Raw genomic sequence first — 18,213 nt, 5'->3', positions numbered from 1 at the left:
TAAAAGTTAAAACAAAATTAAAAAAATAAATAAAATTTAAGATTTTTTTAACTGACTGACTACTTTTTTGCTCTGAGGTCTTAGTCTACCTGAGGCTGTGGTTTCTCAACTTGAAATGGTGATCCTGCTTCCCAGTATGCCTGGAAATGCCAGACCGGATCATTCACAGCAGCCCCTTCTGCTCTCAAAGGTGTCCTGGTTTGTATTTAAAAAAAAAAAAAAAAAAAAAAAAAAAAACAACAACACTGGGATGGGTTTATTTTCTGTTTTCCAAATACGAAATTATATCATTAAACATGCTTTTCAAGCAACAATTTTCCTTGGAGTTTCTGATATTCAGCTCTGCTACCTCAGAGGGGTTCCCTGATTGAAAATCACTTGAATGGCATATCTCTGAGTTTTTCCAGACAATTCAGCTTCGGGTTTCGGAGCAAGACGTCTGAAGCTGGGCCGAAATGGGTGTCTATCTAAGGCCCATGACCCGCCAGCTATGTGACCTTGGCAGTCTGTGCCACACCGTCACACCCCCATCTCTCGAGGGCCACTTTTTCCCTTAACGCAATGGAGCTAGTTATAGTGCAATAGTCAAAATATTAATAACATTTTGCCCTAATTAATGATTGCACATATTAATAATAATACGCACCAATAATAGTACAATAAATCTCAGTACTCCATAGAATGGCTGGTATGATTACACGGCACATGTAAAACCCTTAGCACAATACCTGTCATAAAAAAACGATTTCTTTAATAGGAGGGTTTTTCTTTTCTTTTTCAATGAGAGCTTAAAAAAAAAATCTAAGGATTATGCTCAAGTGGTGCAAAGTTTATTTGGGTTTGATGGGAGGAAGCACTTCTAGACAGTCAGAGTGGAGACACCACAACATCCAGACGGCCAGCTATCAGCTGTGTTGGTAGACCTGAAGCCCAGAACAAATTATCCCTAATTGTAGATAATCGGAAAACAAAATATGCAGCCGTTGAGACAATGTGACGCGACGCAGAAGATGTTAGTGCCGGGGATCTGGTTGTATTTTTACCTTGTTATGGCTTTCACTTTCCTGTCTCTGTGCCATTTTCTTCTTTTTTCTTTTTCTTTCTTTCTTTTTCTGGGGGGGGGGGGGGGAGGGGGTTGTTGTCTTGCTCCAGAACAAGGCAGCATGTTACCAGAAACAAAAAAGTTCTAATGACTAACTTAATCTTTCACAGAATTTTCTAGAAGGACATTGGAGAGTTCCCAGGAATGATGGGGTCCCGGAATGACAGGGCTGAGACAGTCTTGGAACGGGAAATGCCAAGCGTCTAGAGAGCCAGACAATTTGTTCTCTCCAGGACAGAGACCAAAAAGAATGTGCTCCCACCTCTATGTTTTGTCCTTGGGTCACTCCAGTTAAGACTCAAAGTCTTGCAGGGTCCTGGGAGAGCCAGTCTGGCTGGTGTCCCTTGAGCATCTCCCTGGCTGGAAGAGGCCTGGCCTTCCTTTGGGACTCCCAAGACCACCCACGTTGGGTAAGAGGAGGTTCCAGAAGCAAATGGGGGATGTGTTACTCAAAGAAGAGGAAAAGGTATGTGCAGCCCCAACGCCCCAGGAGCTTTTGAAAGTGGGCCTGGGGCCTGGGGGCACATGGGTGGCTCAGTGGGTTGAGCGTCCAAAGTCGTCTCACGTCATGATCTCACGTTTCATGAGTTCAAGCCCTGCATTGGGCGCCCTGCTGTGAGTGCAGAGCCTGCTTCAGATCCTCTGCCCCCCCCCACCCCTCCCTCACTTGCGCGCTCTCTCTCTCTCTCTCAAAAATAAATAAAAACATTAAAAAAAAAAAAGTGGGCTTGAGAAACTCGGGTGACTATCCCCACCTGGTCCTGAATGGCTGTGTGTGCTCTGCCCACAGTCCTTCTTCTGGCTGGACCTCAACCATCCCACCTGCAAAATGAGATAGATGGTCAGCTCATGGGACAGTTGGGGGCTTTTCCATCCCGAATGTTCTCTGACCCCCACCAGCTGCCACTGATCTGGTTGGTCACCCCTCTCCTCACGTTTAAGCCTCCCACCCTTTTGGTCACGCGTGACAGACTTCTTCAAGTCACAGACCACTTTCTGACGAGTTGATTGCAGGGAGGAGGGCGGCAGGCTAACCCCGCAGTGGGGAACACAGGCCACAACAGTTTTTCAAATTTACTTCCGAAGGGGTAGCAGTCTCGGTGCCTGGGGAGGGAGACTTGTGAGGTGAGAAAAATGACAGCCTTGTTTGTTAAGAAGAGAGAGGGGGTTGTGCCGGGTTCCTGGACGGACGACCTCAGGAGGCGTCTCTGGCCTGTGTGAACCCGGTGATGGTCACAGGTTGAGGGGCAAAGACGTGGCTCATGTCCAGCTGTGGTGCCATACACTTTGGAGATGCTCCCACACCTCACGGAATGCCTCTGTAGTGCTCACCTGGGAGCCTTCCAGCATCACATCAGGGACTTTGTTAAAAGTTTAAAGGAGCGCCTGGGTGGCTCAGTTGGCTAAGCGTCCGACTTCGGCTCGGGTCATGATCTCGCAGTCTGGGAGTGCAAGCCCTGCATCAGGCTCTGTGCCGGCAGCCCGGAGCCTGGAGTCTGCTTCAGGTTCTGTGTCTCCCTCTCTCTCTGCCCCTCCCCTGCTTGTGGTCTCCCTCTCTCTCTCAGAAATAAACATTAAAGCTTTTTTGAAAAGTTCACACTATCTGAAACTGCTTAAAAATAGACTAGCACAGGCCATCATGGTTTTTGAGCCTTCAGGACTTTGCAAAGGATTGTAGCAGTAGGATGTGACAGGTGAGGAATCGGGCAGGGATGTGGAGCAGGCCTGGGTTTGAATGCCCTTTCTTCCACCTTTTCACTTGGGGCCCCTGAATGATTTACTTAATTTTCCTCTGAGTTTTGTTTCTTTTCCCTATCTATAAAGTGAGAATAATCATAGTTTCCCATTCATGTGGCGCTCATGAAGATTTAAGGAGAAAAATCACAAGAAGTGTTTTGCAAAGTACTGGGCCCATAGAAAATACTTGATAAACGTTAGTGTTACTATGATTATTATTGTTATGAACTTAATAGTAATGGTCACTTGGCCTAGGCTTACTGATCTATGTTACAGACAAAGGTACAAAATACGATGGGCACAGACAACGGCAGGGCATAAAATCAGCACAATGACTTTCGACTTGACTGCAACCCAAGGCTATGGGGATATGGTGCCACCATGACCAGAGGATCTAACAAACATGGCGGGAATGACGTGAACTCCTTCTTAGACTGTAGTCCAGACTCCTTCATGAGGCTTCTGGGTGAGCTGGCTTGGAGCCCACCCCTTGGGCTTCATCCGGGGATGTTTTTCTTGTACACCATCCACTCCTTCCATTCTAGTTTGCTCTGGGTTCCCTGAGTAGTGGTAGGGTCCCAGAATATTTGGCCTGACTAACCCAGACCCATTCTCCAGGTCTTGGCTGAACAGGGTCCCTGAGCTCCTAGGCCGTCACACCCCCCCCATAATGCTCTGTTCTTCCCACTGCTTTGGGTCCTTGAATTTCTTTAGTTAATTACTCATGTAAATACTTGTTCAATGTCATGCTTCTTGACTACATTGTTAAATTGATTTCTTTCACAGTGGCATCTGCTCTGTATATAGGAGGTATTCAATAAATATTTGTTGACTGGGAAAGTCTGAGAGTGGGATTAGGACCTGGCATGGGTTTGGGTACTGGGCTGGTGGTAAGTTGCCCCTACTTTAGGAGGTTACACCGGTTTCAAGTAAGGCAAGGAAACAAATCCTTTAGCTCAGAAGACCTGACATCTTGAACCAAATCAGCCTAGTCGAAGGCCCTTGGGAAGACTATATCTTCTCTAGGGGCTTCATCTAGAAAGCAAAGGATAAGATTGCTTCAAGCTTTCTACTACGTGTCCCATATCCTAACCCTGAAACAGCATGGCGGGAACAAACTCCTTTGGGCATAAATTTGTCACCCATCTCTTTCTGGCCACAGATCTCAGCACATGAGTGCGCTGACTGCATTTATTTAGCAACATGAATTGGGTCCCTTTGTGCTTAGTCAGCACTAAGCATTGGAAATATCGAAACAGTAGCTCCAGTTCCAATGGGGGAAGCAAGTGAAACACATAGGCAATCTCACTGTAGTGTGATAGACCGGAAGTAGCAGGAAGTGGAGAAAGCAGGTGACATGGAACCAGATCACCTAGCATTGGGATGCTGATCCAATATTGCTTTGCTGTACGACCTTGAGAAAGTTACCTGATGGTTCTCAGTCTCAGTATGCTAGTGTGCACGATGAGGAAGTGAGTGTTTTCATCTCACGGGGATGTGGTGAGATAACATAAAACAGGCAAACAACGTGGTGAATGAGGAGGGAGGCGCAGTGCTTAACCGCCCTTAGCCACTCTGAACAAGATAAACATGGAAAAGGGAACGAAGGGAACAGAGATCAGGGAGGGCTTTCCTGAAGAGGTGACATTCAAAACGAGACACGGTGGAGATAAACATCATTCAGATGGAGGGAAAAGCAGGAGGAGAGATTCGGAGGAGAGAATGTGCTTGGCATTTCAGAAGAAATGCAATTGCCTTGATAAAGTTGTAGCCTGTATCACAGGGAGCGATTTGGCCTGAGGCTGGAGGAGTAAGCTGGGGGCAGATCACAAACGGATACAAAGATACTTGTACTTTACAGTCAGAGGAAAAGGAGCCAGGAAACTTACTACAGTTTGGAGAATGATCTGATCAGCCATCTTTGGAAGGCTGTTCCCGTGCCTTTGGGGAGACCAGACTAGAGGCAGTGAGAAGCTACTGTAGGGACCCAGACAAAAGGTGAAGGTAGGTGAAAAGAAGGTGGGAGTTGGGGTAAGGAGGCACGTGCACAGAACCGAAAGGTGCCTCAGAGGTAGAATCTACAGGACTTGGTGATGCATTAAAATGGAGAGTGAGAAGGGGGAGGAGGGAGAGGAAATTCTCATTTACTGAACCTGTGCTAGACCATCTCTCATCTCATACCTCACTGAATTCTCTCAAAAGCCCTGGCAGCGAAATACGATTCCCATATACCCCCCCCCCCCCCGGCCACCCCTTTATTTTCTGTTCCCCCGGCCAGTTGGGAAAGTCAGGCTCCGAGCAGCAGAGGCATTTGGCCTGGGTCACACAGCCAGCTGGTGGCACAGCCAGATTGCAGCTCAGGTCTGTGACACTTCCGAAGCCAGGTGCCTTCAGCTCCGACGTTAGTTCCCAGATTGACTTGTTCCTTCCTGGCACTTTGGAACTTTGAAAAAAGTATGGGATCCTAGGCTCCGCCCTCTGGACATTCTGGTTCAGTAAGCTCTGAGGTGGACCCTGGGAATCTCTAGCTTAGCACCAGAATGATCTGGTGGGTCAATCTGGGCAAGACTTTTTCTTTTCGTGGGCCCATCTTCTCCTTCCAGGGACTGTCTTTCCCCCTGAGGGAGGGGGCTGGCAGACGATGCTCTACCACCGGAAGGGGGCTAAGAGCCAGGTTGATCAACCAGCCTCAGGTCTGAACCTGTGCTAGACCAGCCTCCTGGGCATGTGATCCTAGGAGACCAATCAGAAGCCTTCTGAGGAGCGGATGTGGGCCTTGGGCGGCCAGCAGCTATCTTTGCCCCCAGGTAGGGTGCGGAGGTCCCAACTGAGATGAGGGCATGGAAGGAATCTTGCGGCTACCTTTTGAGCCCCTAGATCCAGTCACCTCTGGGCCCTTTCAGGGACAGAAGCTAACGTCTACTTTTTCTTCTTTCTTTTCTTCCCTCTTTCTCTCTCTCTTTCTCTCTTTTTCATTTGCCAATTAAAGCTGGGTTTCTGCTGCTGGTAATCTAGAGATCCTGACTGATAGTCTCAGAGAAGCTATTGCGGAGGTTCCTGCTGTCCAGGACGAGTTATGGAGACAGCAGGGGCCGGGGGAGGGGGGAAGATTTGGTAGGAGCTCAGCACAAAGCATAGGGTTGAACAGATTAAAAAAAGATTGATGGCCCCAGGAAGTAGAGACTTAACATGTATGGCAAATACATCCGTGCATCCATCCATTTGTTGATATACTCACTCATCCATTCAACACAATTTTGGATATCAGACATATGCTTGCTTGCCCTACAGGGTGCAACAGGGAGAGAGAAAGTCATGGACTTTGCTCTTCAGGAGTTCAGAGACTAGCAAGAAAAAAAGAGAATTAAACATTATTTCTAACACAGGCAAACATGGTGTGTGACAGAGAGATTGCAGAGGGCCCTGGGAGCCCGGAGGATGGAGGAGACTTGGGCTGACCACTGCCATCACCACCTAGAAGAATCATTCTCTGCAGGAGTGGCCATGTCTAGAAGGCATCCCCCTCCTTAGCTCACTCACATTCCACACACCACTGAGGACCTTTGGAATTCCAAGCAAGGTGATAGGTACCGGAGAGATACAAATGGAAGCTGTCCTTGAGGTGGCTACACCTGGCTTCATCTCCCTTTTCTCTGGTATCTTTGGTTCTCTCCCCTTCAGCTCTGCCCCATCAGCATACAAATGAATGGTCTCTCCCATCTTCAATAAGATAAAACCAAAATCCACTCAAGCAAATGAAACCAGACAAAATCCTGTCTTCACTGGATGTATTTATCTCTTTCCTTATCCTCACAGCTACCCTTCTTGAAAAGGTTAGTGAGACACGTTTTCACTTTGCTTGACAATGGCTCTTCATTCAGCCTATTCATGAAGGAACTGTTGAGTCGCTGTCTGATACCAGGCATTTATGCTGGTGCCGAGCGAGGGTTTGTTGAACAGGACCTATGTGGTTCCATTTCTCAAAGCCACAGGTGATCTCTCTAAGAACAAGAAATGTTTGGACAGGTAGTCCTAGTCTCCTGAGGAACCTCATCTCCGTGGTCAGAGAGTACTAGAAGGTGAGCCATGAAAGATGAGTAAGAAGCTTGTCAGGCCTGTAGGCTCAGTGTTGGTGGATGAGTGGGTGGTGGGTCAACCGTGTTTTGGGCAGAGGGAGCAAATGTCTGAAAAATCTTGCAGGACGTAGGGAAACCAGAGAGATGAGACCTGTGAGTGGGCGGAAGGCAGTTGTGGAGGACTTTGGAGGTGTAGAACAGCTTTGGACTTCATCGGAATGGTAGCAGGAACCTTCTGAAGGGTTTTAAGCATGGGAAGAGCATATTTGTGATTTAGAAAGATAACTAGGGGGGCAGTGTTGGAGAAGGCAGCGGCTCTTCAGCTTTTTTAAGCCCCAGAAGGCTTGTTAGAGCACAGTTTCCTGGTTCCCATCTCTGGGGATGCTAATTCAGGGGACTATGTGGACTACGTTTGCATTTGGGACCAATTCACGGGTGACATTGATGCCGATGGTGTAGGCATCACACTTCAGGAGCTCCTGGAGAAGGTGTTGTAGGAGGGCAGGATGTGGGGGGAAATGAGTGGGCAGCTGTTTGAAGTGAGGAACTGATTCAAGAAGAGGGAGGATCCTGGGGAGGAGGCGTGGCCAAGAAGATGCCTCCATGTCGCTTAGTTTAAGGGACCATTTTCTGTGCATCTTGCTGCACCTCTGTCTGCTTTCGTAGAAGGGCTTCCTGCTGGCTTCAGTGATACCATTTTCCTCTACCTTCCCTCCGTCCCTCTGATGACCCTTGTCCTTTGTTCCCCTTCCAGCACTTTTTTTTTTTTTATTTATATTCAGGTTAGTGTAGTCTTGGCTTCAGGAATAGAACCCAGTGATTCATCTCTTACATATGACAGCCGGTGCTCATCCCAAAAAGTGCCCTTCTTAATGTCCATCACCCATTTAACCCCCCACCCCCACCCCACCCCCAACAACCCTCAGTTTGTTCTCTGTATTTTAGGGTCTCTTAACTTCCAGCATTTCTTGAGGTCTATCCTTGATTCTATTTTCCCTGAGGGAAAGGGGTGGGGTCTTCAGAAGAGACTTTCAACTCCATCCTGCTTCATAGTAAACACTCTTTAAGTGTTTTATTTTATTTTTTTAAAGATTTTATTTATATTTATTTTAATTTTTTAAATGTTTATTCATTTTTGAAAGACAGAGACAGAGGACAAGCATGGGTGGGGCGGAGAGAGAGGGGGACACAGAATCGGAAGCAGGCTCCAGGCTCTGAGCTGTCAGCACACAGCCCGTCGCGGGGCTCGAACTCACAGACTGCGAGACCATGACCTGAGCCGAAGTCGGACGCTCAACCGACTGAGCCACCCAGGCGCCCTTAAAGATTTTATTTATTCATTTATTTATGTTTAAGTTTTTTAATATTTATTTATTTTTGAGAGAGAGAGAGAGAGAGAGACAGACAGACAGACAGACAGACAGTGTGAGCTGGGGAAGGGGCAGAGAAGGAGACACAGAATCCAAAGCAGGCTCCAGGCTCTGAGCTGTCAGCACAGAGCAGGTCGTGGGGCTCGTACTCACCAGCTGCGAGATCATGACCTGAGCCGAAGCTGAATGTCCAACCAACTGAGCCACCCAGGCGCCCCTAAAGATTTTATTTTTAAAGAAATGTTTATTTATTTATTTTGAGAGAGAGAGAAAAAGAGAGAGAGAGAGAGAGAGAGAGGAAGCAGGGGAGGGGCCGAGAGAGAGAAGGAGCAATGGAATCCCAAGCAGGCTCTGCGCTGTCAGCATGGAGCCAGATGCAGGGCTCAAACTCATAAACCATGAGATCATGACCTGAGCCAAAGTCAAGAGTCAGATGCTCAACTGACTGAGCCGCCCAGGCACCCCTAAAAGTGTTTTGAAATAACGTAGAGGCTGATTACCAGTTCTTGGTTCTCCACCAGGCCATAGGTGACTCAGGGCCAGGACCTTTCTGAGCATCTCTTCCCACACCCAGTACAGTGTAGGCACACAGTAGGTGCTTAGTAAATGTTTATGAACCAATGAATAATTCCCGCTGTCACCATTTTGCCAGTTCTGTGAATGTCGTCAAGCTACTTAATCTCTCCATATTTCAATCTCTTTATGTATAAAATGGGGATTGGAAATAGAATTTATCTCCTAAGAGTTGCCTTGGGGATGAAGAAAGATAATGTACGCGAAGTGTTTGGCACGTAGTGAGAGCTATTGAACTTGTGGCACCTTCAGCATTGTCATAGGCAACAATCCCTCTCCAGCTGGGCTGTTGTGAGGGACCAGGAGATAGAGGGTTTGGCAGATAGTAGGTGTGTGACTAAGGTTAATTCTCTCTCTCCAAGCTCTCCCTTTCCCCACCCCTGGAGACCCCTGACTGCACTGGCTGGTTTTATCCCTGGATCAGCTGATGGGGTAACAATGGGAAGAGAGTGTTCCGGTTTGTGGCTGAGCTCTCAAGGCATTGTTTAAAAACAAAGAACATTCCTTTCAACCTTAGAAGATCTACATCCCACTGGCTCTGGCACCCCGCAACGGTGTCTTCTGGGTAGGGACTAATATTGAGAGAAATGGCATTAAAAACAAAACGCAAAAGCATCTCAAGGATGATCACCTCCCACCAGTTAGGCAAGACAAACATTCTTGGGAATGAGTCTAAATTCTCTCCGGAAGGATCTAGAATAGAGAAAGATTATTGCCACAGTCTCAGTGGTGGGTGTAGAGTCTTCTTAGTTTTATTTTTTTAAATGCGTCTCTGTTCTCATCCTATTAGCTTGTTTTCACCCTCCTTCTCCTTTGAAATAAGCCTGTAATGGTCTATAACCTTAAACGAGGAGGCTTTCGTAAAGCTACCCGTGCATTTATAGATAGTGTTGTGGGACACCCTTCAACATTTTCGAGCCGAAGGATTATTTATTGTTGGGAAGAAATGCTTCAGGGCCCCTAGCGTGTATGCTAAGAAATTATTACTGACCGAGCCAATCATAAGCTGTTACAAACCAACCACAGAAAACCCCCTAACACTTGCCTTCTTTCCCAAGCTTTGTGCCAGAGGTTGTCTTATCCTAGCTGTGACTCTTAGGCCAGGGTGGTGAAAACTTTGTTCATTTAAACATTTGATTGTTTTTATAACGTGGATCTCCTTTGTTGCTTCCAAATGGCAGCATGAAATAACACTTCCTTCCTCTTTATGCATTCCATCCCTACACAGAATCCCCCCCAGAATCCCCTGGGGTAGTCATTAATTCCTGGACATTGTCCTGGGTTAAGAGGCATCGTCAGTAGTAGCTCATTCCTTCCCGTTGATTCTCCACAAAATCGCAAGCTCCTCCCCTCCACCTCCGATTCTTGATTATTCTTATCTACAAGATAGATCAAACAATGGCGTAGACCCTGGGACCCTCTGGGATGGCTCTGGGAACCAGTCTGTGTTGGGGTCAAGATCAGCCTGACTTTCTGGAAAAAAAGTTGGCATTTGCTCTGTTTTGAGACCTTTCTCTAGCTTCATATACCTGAGAGGGAGGCCTAAACTCCGCAGCTGGGATGATTCCCTTCCCTCCCCACAGCCAAGCTCTGCATCGTTAAATTGTTTCCTGATAATTTGGAACAGGGAGTTGTTTTCCCAGTGAGGAACACTCTCTCCTATCCCGCCTGCTCGCCTGGACTGAGTGATTCAAATTAACACCTTCCTTGTTCTCAAGTGAGTTGCTCCAGAACTGCACTCCAGCCACAAAGGGACAAAGAATGAATCTTTTAAGATCGCCCCCGCTTTGTAACACTTTGAACTATTGCACTTCTGTGGATTGTATCTCCCTTTGAATTTAGGGTATAGGGTGTGACTACATGAAACTATTAGGGTGGGACTTAGGATCCAAAACAAAGGATCCAGAAAAAGACATTAAGGGCTTGAATAAATTATCCTAGAGTTCCGAACCACAGACAGTAATTATTTATTGATGTTTGGGTGGTGGTTGATGCTGGTGGTGGTGGACTAAAGTTCTAAAGAGAGTCCAGGATCTGAATCTACTCTGAGGCTGGAACGGCAAGATGATTAGAACAGCGATAGTAACTTCCATTCGCTTAAGTAGTCAATGTGCCAGTTCCTGGGTTTGCGAAGCCTTATAATTAATAATATCTCCATTTAAAAATGCCTTTTCATGTTCTAACAATAACCAGGTGTCATGAGTGTCCCTGTATCAGAGGTTGAAGGGGAGTTTGTAGTTTCCAAAATGACTCACGTGACGAAGAGTAAATGTGTTTTATTTTATGATCTGAACAGTAGTTCTCTAAACTGGCTGCTTCCCAGGAGCAATGGGTGAATCTCATTTAACAAATGGCTAAGGTAGGAGCGAATGACTTGTGGGTTTCTCATAAACAAAACATGAGGGGCGTCTGGGTGGCTCAGTCGGTTAAGTGTCTGACTTTGGCTCAGGTTATGATCTTGCAGTCCATGAGTTCGAGCCCCTATTAGGGCTCTGTGCTGACAGCCCAGAGCCTGGAGCCTGTTTCAGATTCTGTGTCTTCCTCTGTCTGCCCCTCCCCCACTTGCACTCTGTTTCTCTCTCAAAAATAAATAAACACTAAAAAAAATTTTAAGAGGGGCGCCTGGGTGGCGCAGTCGGTTAAGCGTCCGACTTCAGCCAGGTCACGATCTCGCGGTCCAGGAGTTCGAGCCCCGCGTCGGGCTCTGGGCTGATGGCTCGGAGCCTGGAGCCTGTTTCCGATTCTGTGTCTCCCTCTCTCTCTGCCCCTCCCCCGTTCATGCTCTGTCTCTCTCTGTCCGAAAAATAAATAAACGTTGAAAAAAAAATTAAAAAAAAATAAAAAAATTTTTAAGAAACAATGAACAAAATAACGAAATGAAACACAACAAGCAAGAAAGGGGGAACTGATGTCCCACAGGGCCCAAATGTTGAAATTCACAGCACATAATCCGCTAGACTGGTGACTCCTGCGTGAGCAGCCAGTCTATTCCCACCGGCTTGTTTGACAGAGGAGGTCTAACCTCATAACATAACCTGTGTTATGAGTGGACTCCTTGGGTTTGAATCTTGGCTCTACTGTTCATCATCAGTGGTCTTTGGGCACATGGAGGAGTCTTTCTGTGCCTCAGTTCCCCCTTCTACCATAAGGAAGTCAACATTGGGCTGATTCCTGTCATGGGCTGCTGTGCAATTATTGTAAGGAAAATGCTTACAAGAATGCCTGGCACATTAAGTAGGTTAGTATGGTGATCAGGCCCCAAGCCAAAAGCATGCTTGACCCCGGCACTTTAGACACAGGATGAGCTAAGGCATGACAGTGAAGTGTTGTTTTTCAAAAAATGGGGGTGGGGGGGTGGGGGTGGCGGTGACCTGGATTCAGTGTTTTACAGCATGGCCCCATGGCTGCAGAGAAATTACAAAACTCCTCTACGCCCCTACATTTCATTGTTTGTAAAATAGGGTTAATAACTTGCCTCCCTCGCCTAGCATAGTAGGCAAGCAGGGGGCTGGTTCCTACAGTCTGGGTTTGAATGTAGCCTGGGAGTGGCATGGGTTAACCCAATGAAGTTTCTTCATCTTCCTCCCACCCCCCCTCCCCGCAAACCTTACCCCATTTGTATACTTAACTTATCTTTAACCTCTGGCATCCCTTTGCCTTCTCACCAGCTTACTGCCTGTTCATTCTTCCAAGTAGCAACTCTGGCCCCTATCACAGATCTCCAGGAAGCATCTTATAACCCTCAGAATTTAAAAGACCTTAAGGACCCAGACCCATTTGAACAAAGCAAAGCCCTTGCCCTTTCAATAACTTCTTTCTCCATCTTTGTAAACTCATTCCCTTGAGGGCCAAATTCTGTTAATTGGAATTGATGAAAAGAAAATAGAAAAAAAAGGCAAGAAAAACAAAACACTCACAACTTAAGATTTGGCTCAATTATATATTTGCCACGTATTTTATTTTTTCTAAAAACAATAGAAAAAATCAACTTTAAAAAGGAAAATGTACTTAAATAAAAAAAATTATGGTTTATAATACATGGTTTGAATTCTTGTATAACTGCTATAAACGTTTTATTAAAGTTATTTACATTTAATGGCCATATTTACACAGGAAAACGGGGTAAACTTGACACATTTTTTAAAAACAATTCTTAAATACAAATCTGTTAAAGGAAAACAAACAAACAAAAAGATGGCAAGCATAAAAAAATGTTCTTTTATGCCCAAAATTCCATTTGAGGCAGTTTACATTATGGCTAAACCTTTCAATCCTAAGACCCAGCCAAGGTTGTGAGGTTGCACTTGACCATGCATTTGAAACAAGTTCAGATATGAGGAGTTGCTACAGTTCTGTGAGAAGGAAGCTTTTTCCTTACTTTCCCTTAGTAACAAGTGAGAATTCACGAGCAACTCCAGTTCCTCCCTCTAATAGGTGGACTTATGCACAAGAGTTCCTTAGCTGTTCAAGTTTGTGTTTCAACTGTTCTCGTCGCTTCCTCAACAGGTCCTTTTCCGAAATGAGCTTTTGCTCCCCTGCTTGGACGGACAGGATGTACGCGGTGGCCTTTTTAAGGATCACCACCTTGGGGGCCTTTTCGTTGTTTTCCAACTCTGGGATCTGGTCGCGCAGGGCAAAAAAGCTCCGTTTCAGCTCGTTTCTCCTCTGGCGTTCCAAGACGTTGTGCGTCCGCCTCTTGTCGTTCTCCTCCGTGTCCGAAGACCTGGGGCTGATGCATTTGCGGTTGTTGCTGATCTGTTTCAGGACCCTGCCACTGTCCAACTTAGCCCTCTTGGCGGCTGGGTAGTCCTTCCTAGTGGAGGGGGGCGCTGCGTAATTGTGCTGGTGGGTGGGCACGTGGCATCTCTTAAGGACCAGCGGGCTGTGAGGAGGTTTGCTGTGGCCTCCGGCAGAGGGTGACCCCGATTCCGACCTTTTGGCAGGGGGCTGCCTTTTCTCCACAGAAACGACATCAATTTCTTCTTCTTCCTCTTGTTCTTCCTCTTTAAGAAAGGAAAAAGAAAACGCGCGCGGGTTAGCGACGTGTCCTCACAGCAATCAAGGACCAGATTAAATTAATGCTATGCAAATATAAGGCGTTATCCTGTGAGAAAGGGCCCTGGCACAAAGTCATCCCCGGAGAACAAATTAGCCAATCAACCCAGCTCTTCTCGCAACGAAGGCAGAGTCAGAAAGGGAGAATGACAGCTGGGTTTACGGCACAGATGAGAAAATTACAATTTACCAGGATAAGACATCGATGCCAATTCTTACCTAAGACTTAATGAGGCTTTGGACACACCCAAAGCAAAGCACATTCCCAAGCACCTCCTCTTTTTAAGGGACTTTACCAAGAACCCTTCAGGTGTTGCAAATGATAGAGTCTCTTGGTATGACTTTAGCAACTCCCTATTTTACTGGAAGGGCAAAAAGGAAAAAAAAAAAAATTCTTGCGGCTTTGCCAAAAGTTCTAGGGGTGGGGGGAGGAAAAAAGCCCAGTTTTGGCAAGGATTTGCTTTTAAGTGTTCCAAACAGGCTGACCAGATCCCAGGCTCTTCAGCCCATCTAAAGCCACTGTCACTAGGTCACAGCGCCTGGGAGGCAGGCCGCTCTGCCTCTGTCCACTGCCCATCTTCATTTTTTTGTGGATCCTAGTCCAGGAAAACCCAAGAACTACTCAGAAGGGACGAGGGAAGCCATCCCTCCGCTCTCAGAGATCAATCCCCTCCTCTCCCGCCTCTCGTACACCCCCACCGCGGGGGCAATTAAAATGCTGAAGAAAACTAAGAGGGAGTGGATTGAGTTGCAAGATAAGCCAGAAGATTGAAAAACCCCAAAGAAATTCCTAAGGGGAGGGAGGGAGAGGAGGGGGCCGGCCACTGGGGCGATCTTAGGAGAGGGGATGGGAGGAAACCCTAAAGCCCAGGGTTCCGGGATGAGCTCCCAGACCCTTCCAGATCTAGCATTTCCCTTCCCGAATAGAAGAAAAGAGAAAAGCCGGGGTCGGCAGAAGCGGCCAGTGGAATGAGCTGCCGAGGAGAACAGGAAGGGTACCCAGCCGCCCCCTCGGAAGGGCCGGGAGGGGCCCAGCTTACCAGAGTCGCTGCTGGTGGTGGGCGGTGTCTCCTCGTGGAGCGCCAGGGGCTCGGGGCTGGCCCGCGGGGAGGACTCCGCCGAGGAGAGCAGAGAGTCCGAGGACGGGGAGAAGGCGGCGGAGTCGGGGGAGGCGCAGGGCTTGGGCGAGCTGCTGTCGTTGAGCGGGTAGGGGAAGACCACGGAGGGGTCGATGCACTCGGAGGCGGCGGCGGTCAGGTCCTGCAGGTACAAGCTGGAGGTGGGGCAGCCTCCGGGCCCGCGGGCGGGGCTCGGGCTGCCGCTGTCTTTGCGCGCAGCCTGGTAGGAGGCCAGCTTCTCCGAGACGAGCTTGGCGGCGGCCGAGAAGCCGCTCCACATGCAGTCCTGGATGATGATGTTTTTGATGAAGGTCTCGTCGTCCGGGTCGCAGATGAAGCTCTGATTCACCATGTCTCCTCCCAGCAGCTCGGTCACCATCTCCAACTGGTCGGCCGTGGAAAAGCTGCCGCCGCCGCCGTCGTCGTCCCCCCGGGGGGAGAAGGACGCGAAGGCGACGTAGGAGGGCGAGCAGAGCCCCGAGCGGCGGCTCGGGGACAGCGGCGGGGTGGGCAGCAGCTCGAATTTCTTCCAGATATCCTCGCTGGGCGCCGGCGGCTGCAGCTCGCTCTGCTGCTGCTGCTGGTAGAAGTTCTCCTCCTCGTCGCAGTAGAAATAGGGCTGCACCGAGTCGTAGTCGAGGTCATAGTTCCTGTTGGCGAAGCTGACGTTGAGGGGCATCGCGGCAGCCTGCTGAAGGGGGCACACAAAGTGGGGGGAGGTCTTGAGCGAAGGGGGGTCTGGGGTGGGTGCCGCAGCCCCCGCGCAGCGCGCGCCCGGATGCCGAGCCGCTCCCCTTCCAGCGCGAGCCCCAGCCGGGGCCAGCGGCGGCGAAGGGCACCCCTCCCACCCCGTCCAGGTGGCCCCCTGCTATCTGGGACGCACACTCGGTGAGCCAGCCGCGGAGCGCCGGCGGAGCTCGCGTCCGCGGGGAGCCCGCGCCGCCGCCGCCGAGCAATGGGAATCGGCTCCGGCCTCCTTAAGCGGCCAGAGGAGGCGGCGGCCGGGAACACAATCCGCCAAACCCGAAGGCGCAAAGTTTTGCGCCACCTGAAGGAGGAGGCGGGAGGCGCCGCGGCGGGAGCGGCTGCGCGTGCCCCCTCCCGCGCCGGGCCCCTCCGCGCCGCGCCCGTTCCCACTCGCGCCCTCGCAGCGCTCCTTCCCCAGCCGGCGCCGCCGCCCCTCCCAGCACCCCCGCCCCGCCGCCCCTCCGTCCCCACTCCCAGCGCGTCCCCCTTCCTTCCTCGGCCGGCTTCTCTCCGCCGTCTCTCGCCGGCTGGTGGGGCGAGCCTAGCCGCCGGCCGCAACAGCCCCCCCCATAAATAAAAGGGGGGTGTTAGATAATAACCGGGGCACCTCCCTTCAACACCCAGCACGACGACGCAACTGCGCCAGAGCCCCTGCTGCGGTTCCGCGCCCGGAGCCGGGCGTCTTCCCCTCACCCGCCGAGGGTAGCAGCTGTTCTGGGAAAGCCCCGAGCCCCGCTCCCTGCCTTCCCTCCGCCACCTCAGGGGCGCGGGGACACCAGAGGGGGCGGGGGAGGTGGGTGCGGAGATCTGCCCTCGTTTTCCCCCGAGTCCACGATTCCGGGAGAATCGGACCCATCCCTGCCCAGCGTCCCTTTTCCCTGCTCCCCGAGCCTCCCCAACACCAAGTCCGAACCAGCACCCCGGTAGACCAAGATCCCTAATTTTATTATTCTTTAAAAAAGCCAAATGCCAACTTCTTAAAAGGAGCAGGGGGCGAATGGTGAACGCCGCGGGGATCCGCGGGCGGGACGCGCCGCAGTGTCTGTCTCCGGCTGTCAGAAATGCGGTAAGCCGAAATTTAAATGCCCTTTCCGAGACGCGTAAAAGTCAGCGGCGGCGGAGCTCTCCGGCTCCCACACGCAATTTGTAATTCTTACTCCCAGGAGCTCGGGATGTACAGGGAGGGCTCTCTGCCCACCGCGAAGCGCGGCACTTCCTCCCCACCCCCCCCTCCCCGCTCCAAAAAATCAAAAGCAATTAATGCAATAAAGCAGGAATGTCCAACCGGTCGAGGGCAGCGTCAGTATACATGAGCAAAAATCTCTAAAGACGAGTTTCAAAAACGCACCGGTTTTCCCTCCCATCCTGACAAGCCACTCTACCCCATCCAGTTCTGGGTCGTCCTCACCCCACCCCGGAGCTACCACAACTACTCTGAGAAAAAGTGTCAATAGCGCAGGAATGGCAGAAAAGACCCCCGATTGGGGCATTCGACTTCGACTCGTCGCGGCATTCAAGCGGTGGGGCAAATAAATGAGAAGACAAATAGATCCGGGCGCTTACCGGGTTTTCCACTATCCGAAGGAAATCCAGCGTCCGAAAAGCGGCGAGGAGCGCCCTTTCAGAGGAGCGGGTCCCGGGCAGCGTAGGGGAGAAGTGTTTCCCCAAATAGGCGGACCGGAGAGTCGCGTTCTTGCTCGGGTGTTGTAAGTTCCAGGGAACAGTGTCCGCCCGCCGCAACCGGCAAAGTTTCGCGGGTGCGGCGGGGGGTTGCGCACCGCTGGCAGGGGGCGGCGGGCAGGGTGGGGTGGGCCGGAGGCGAAGCACCCTTTCACTCCGGATCTCCCTTCCCCGGGCGCCCGGAGCGCGACTCGGCTCGCTCGCCTCGCTCTGCTCTTCTACCCAGGCGGGCGCGCCCGCTCGCTCCCTCTGCCTCTTGCTAGGATTACTACAGAGAGTCAGATAAAGCCCCAAGAACCGGCTTTTATACAGAGCTAGGCACGATCCCTCCCCTCTGTTCTCTTTTTCCCGCCAAGCCCCTGAATAGCCCTGCCCTTCCCGAAGCCGGCAGGGCGCCAGGCAGCAGCCGGGGCGCGACGCCGGCGGCGGCAGCTGCGGCGGGGAGAGCGCAGCTCGGGGGTCCTCGACCGCGCAGACCCTCGCATATAAAGGGCCGGTGGGCGGGGATTCGCGAGAGAGGATCTTTTTTCTCTCTCCCCCGCCCTCCGCTTTGGGAGCCGGGGAGGGGCGCTTCTGCGGAGGACTGGCTGGGCGGGGGTGGGGGGGGGGGCGGTTGGGGAGGAGACTCGGCCCTTTCTGCCTGGCACTCCAGTGCGCCGAGCGATCGGATGTAAACAGTCAGAGCGCAGCATGAATTAACTGCGCGCGCCTACCATTTTCTTTTGCTCCCGCTCAAACCCGCTGCCTTTCTCCGC

General features: G+C 50.4%; 1 protein-coding gene across 3 annotated transcripts; it reads right to left on the bottom strand.

The window, feature by feature from the left end:
* Positions 1-12,778: 12,778 nt before the first annotated feature.
* MYC (MYC proto-oncogene, bHLH transcription factor) lies at positions 12,779-17,912 on the bottom strand. 3 transcript variants are annotated; one of them, XM_011291444.4, is made up of 3 exons: positions 17,342-17,912; positions 14,954-15,719; positions 12,779-13,861 (listed from the first exon to the last, which is right to left on the bottom strand). In XM_011291444.4, the coding sequence occupies exons 2-3, from the start codon at positions 15,708-15,710 to the stop codon at positions 13,299-13,301; spliced, it is 1,320 nt and encodes a 439-aa protein (XP_011289746.1). In that variant the 5' UTR covers positions 15,711-15,719; positions 17,342-17,912; the 3' UTR covers positions 12,779-13,298.
* Between the last annotated feature and the right edge of the window lie 301 nt (positions 17,913-18,213).

Source organism: Felis catus, chromosome F2 (genome assembly GCF_018350175.1).
Source record: "Felis catus isolate Fca126 chromosome F2, F.catus_Fca126_mat1.0, whole genome shotgun sequence".
Lineage (NCBI taxonomy): Eukaryota > Metazoa > Chordata > Mammalia > Carnivora > Felidae > Felis > Felis catus.
Note: the sequence above shows the minus strand (reverse complement) of the source record. Positions and strands in the feature narration are given on the sequence as shown.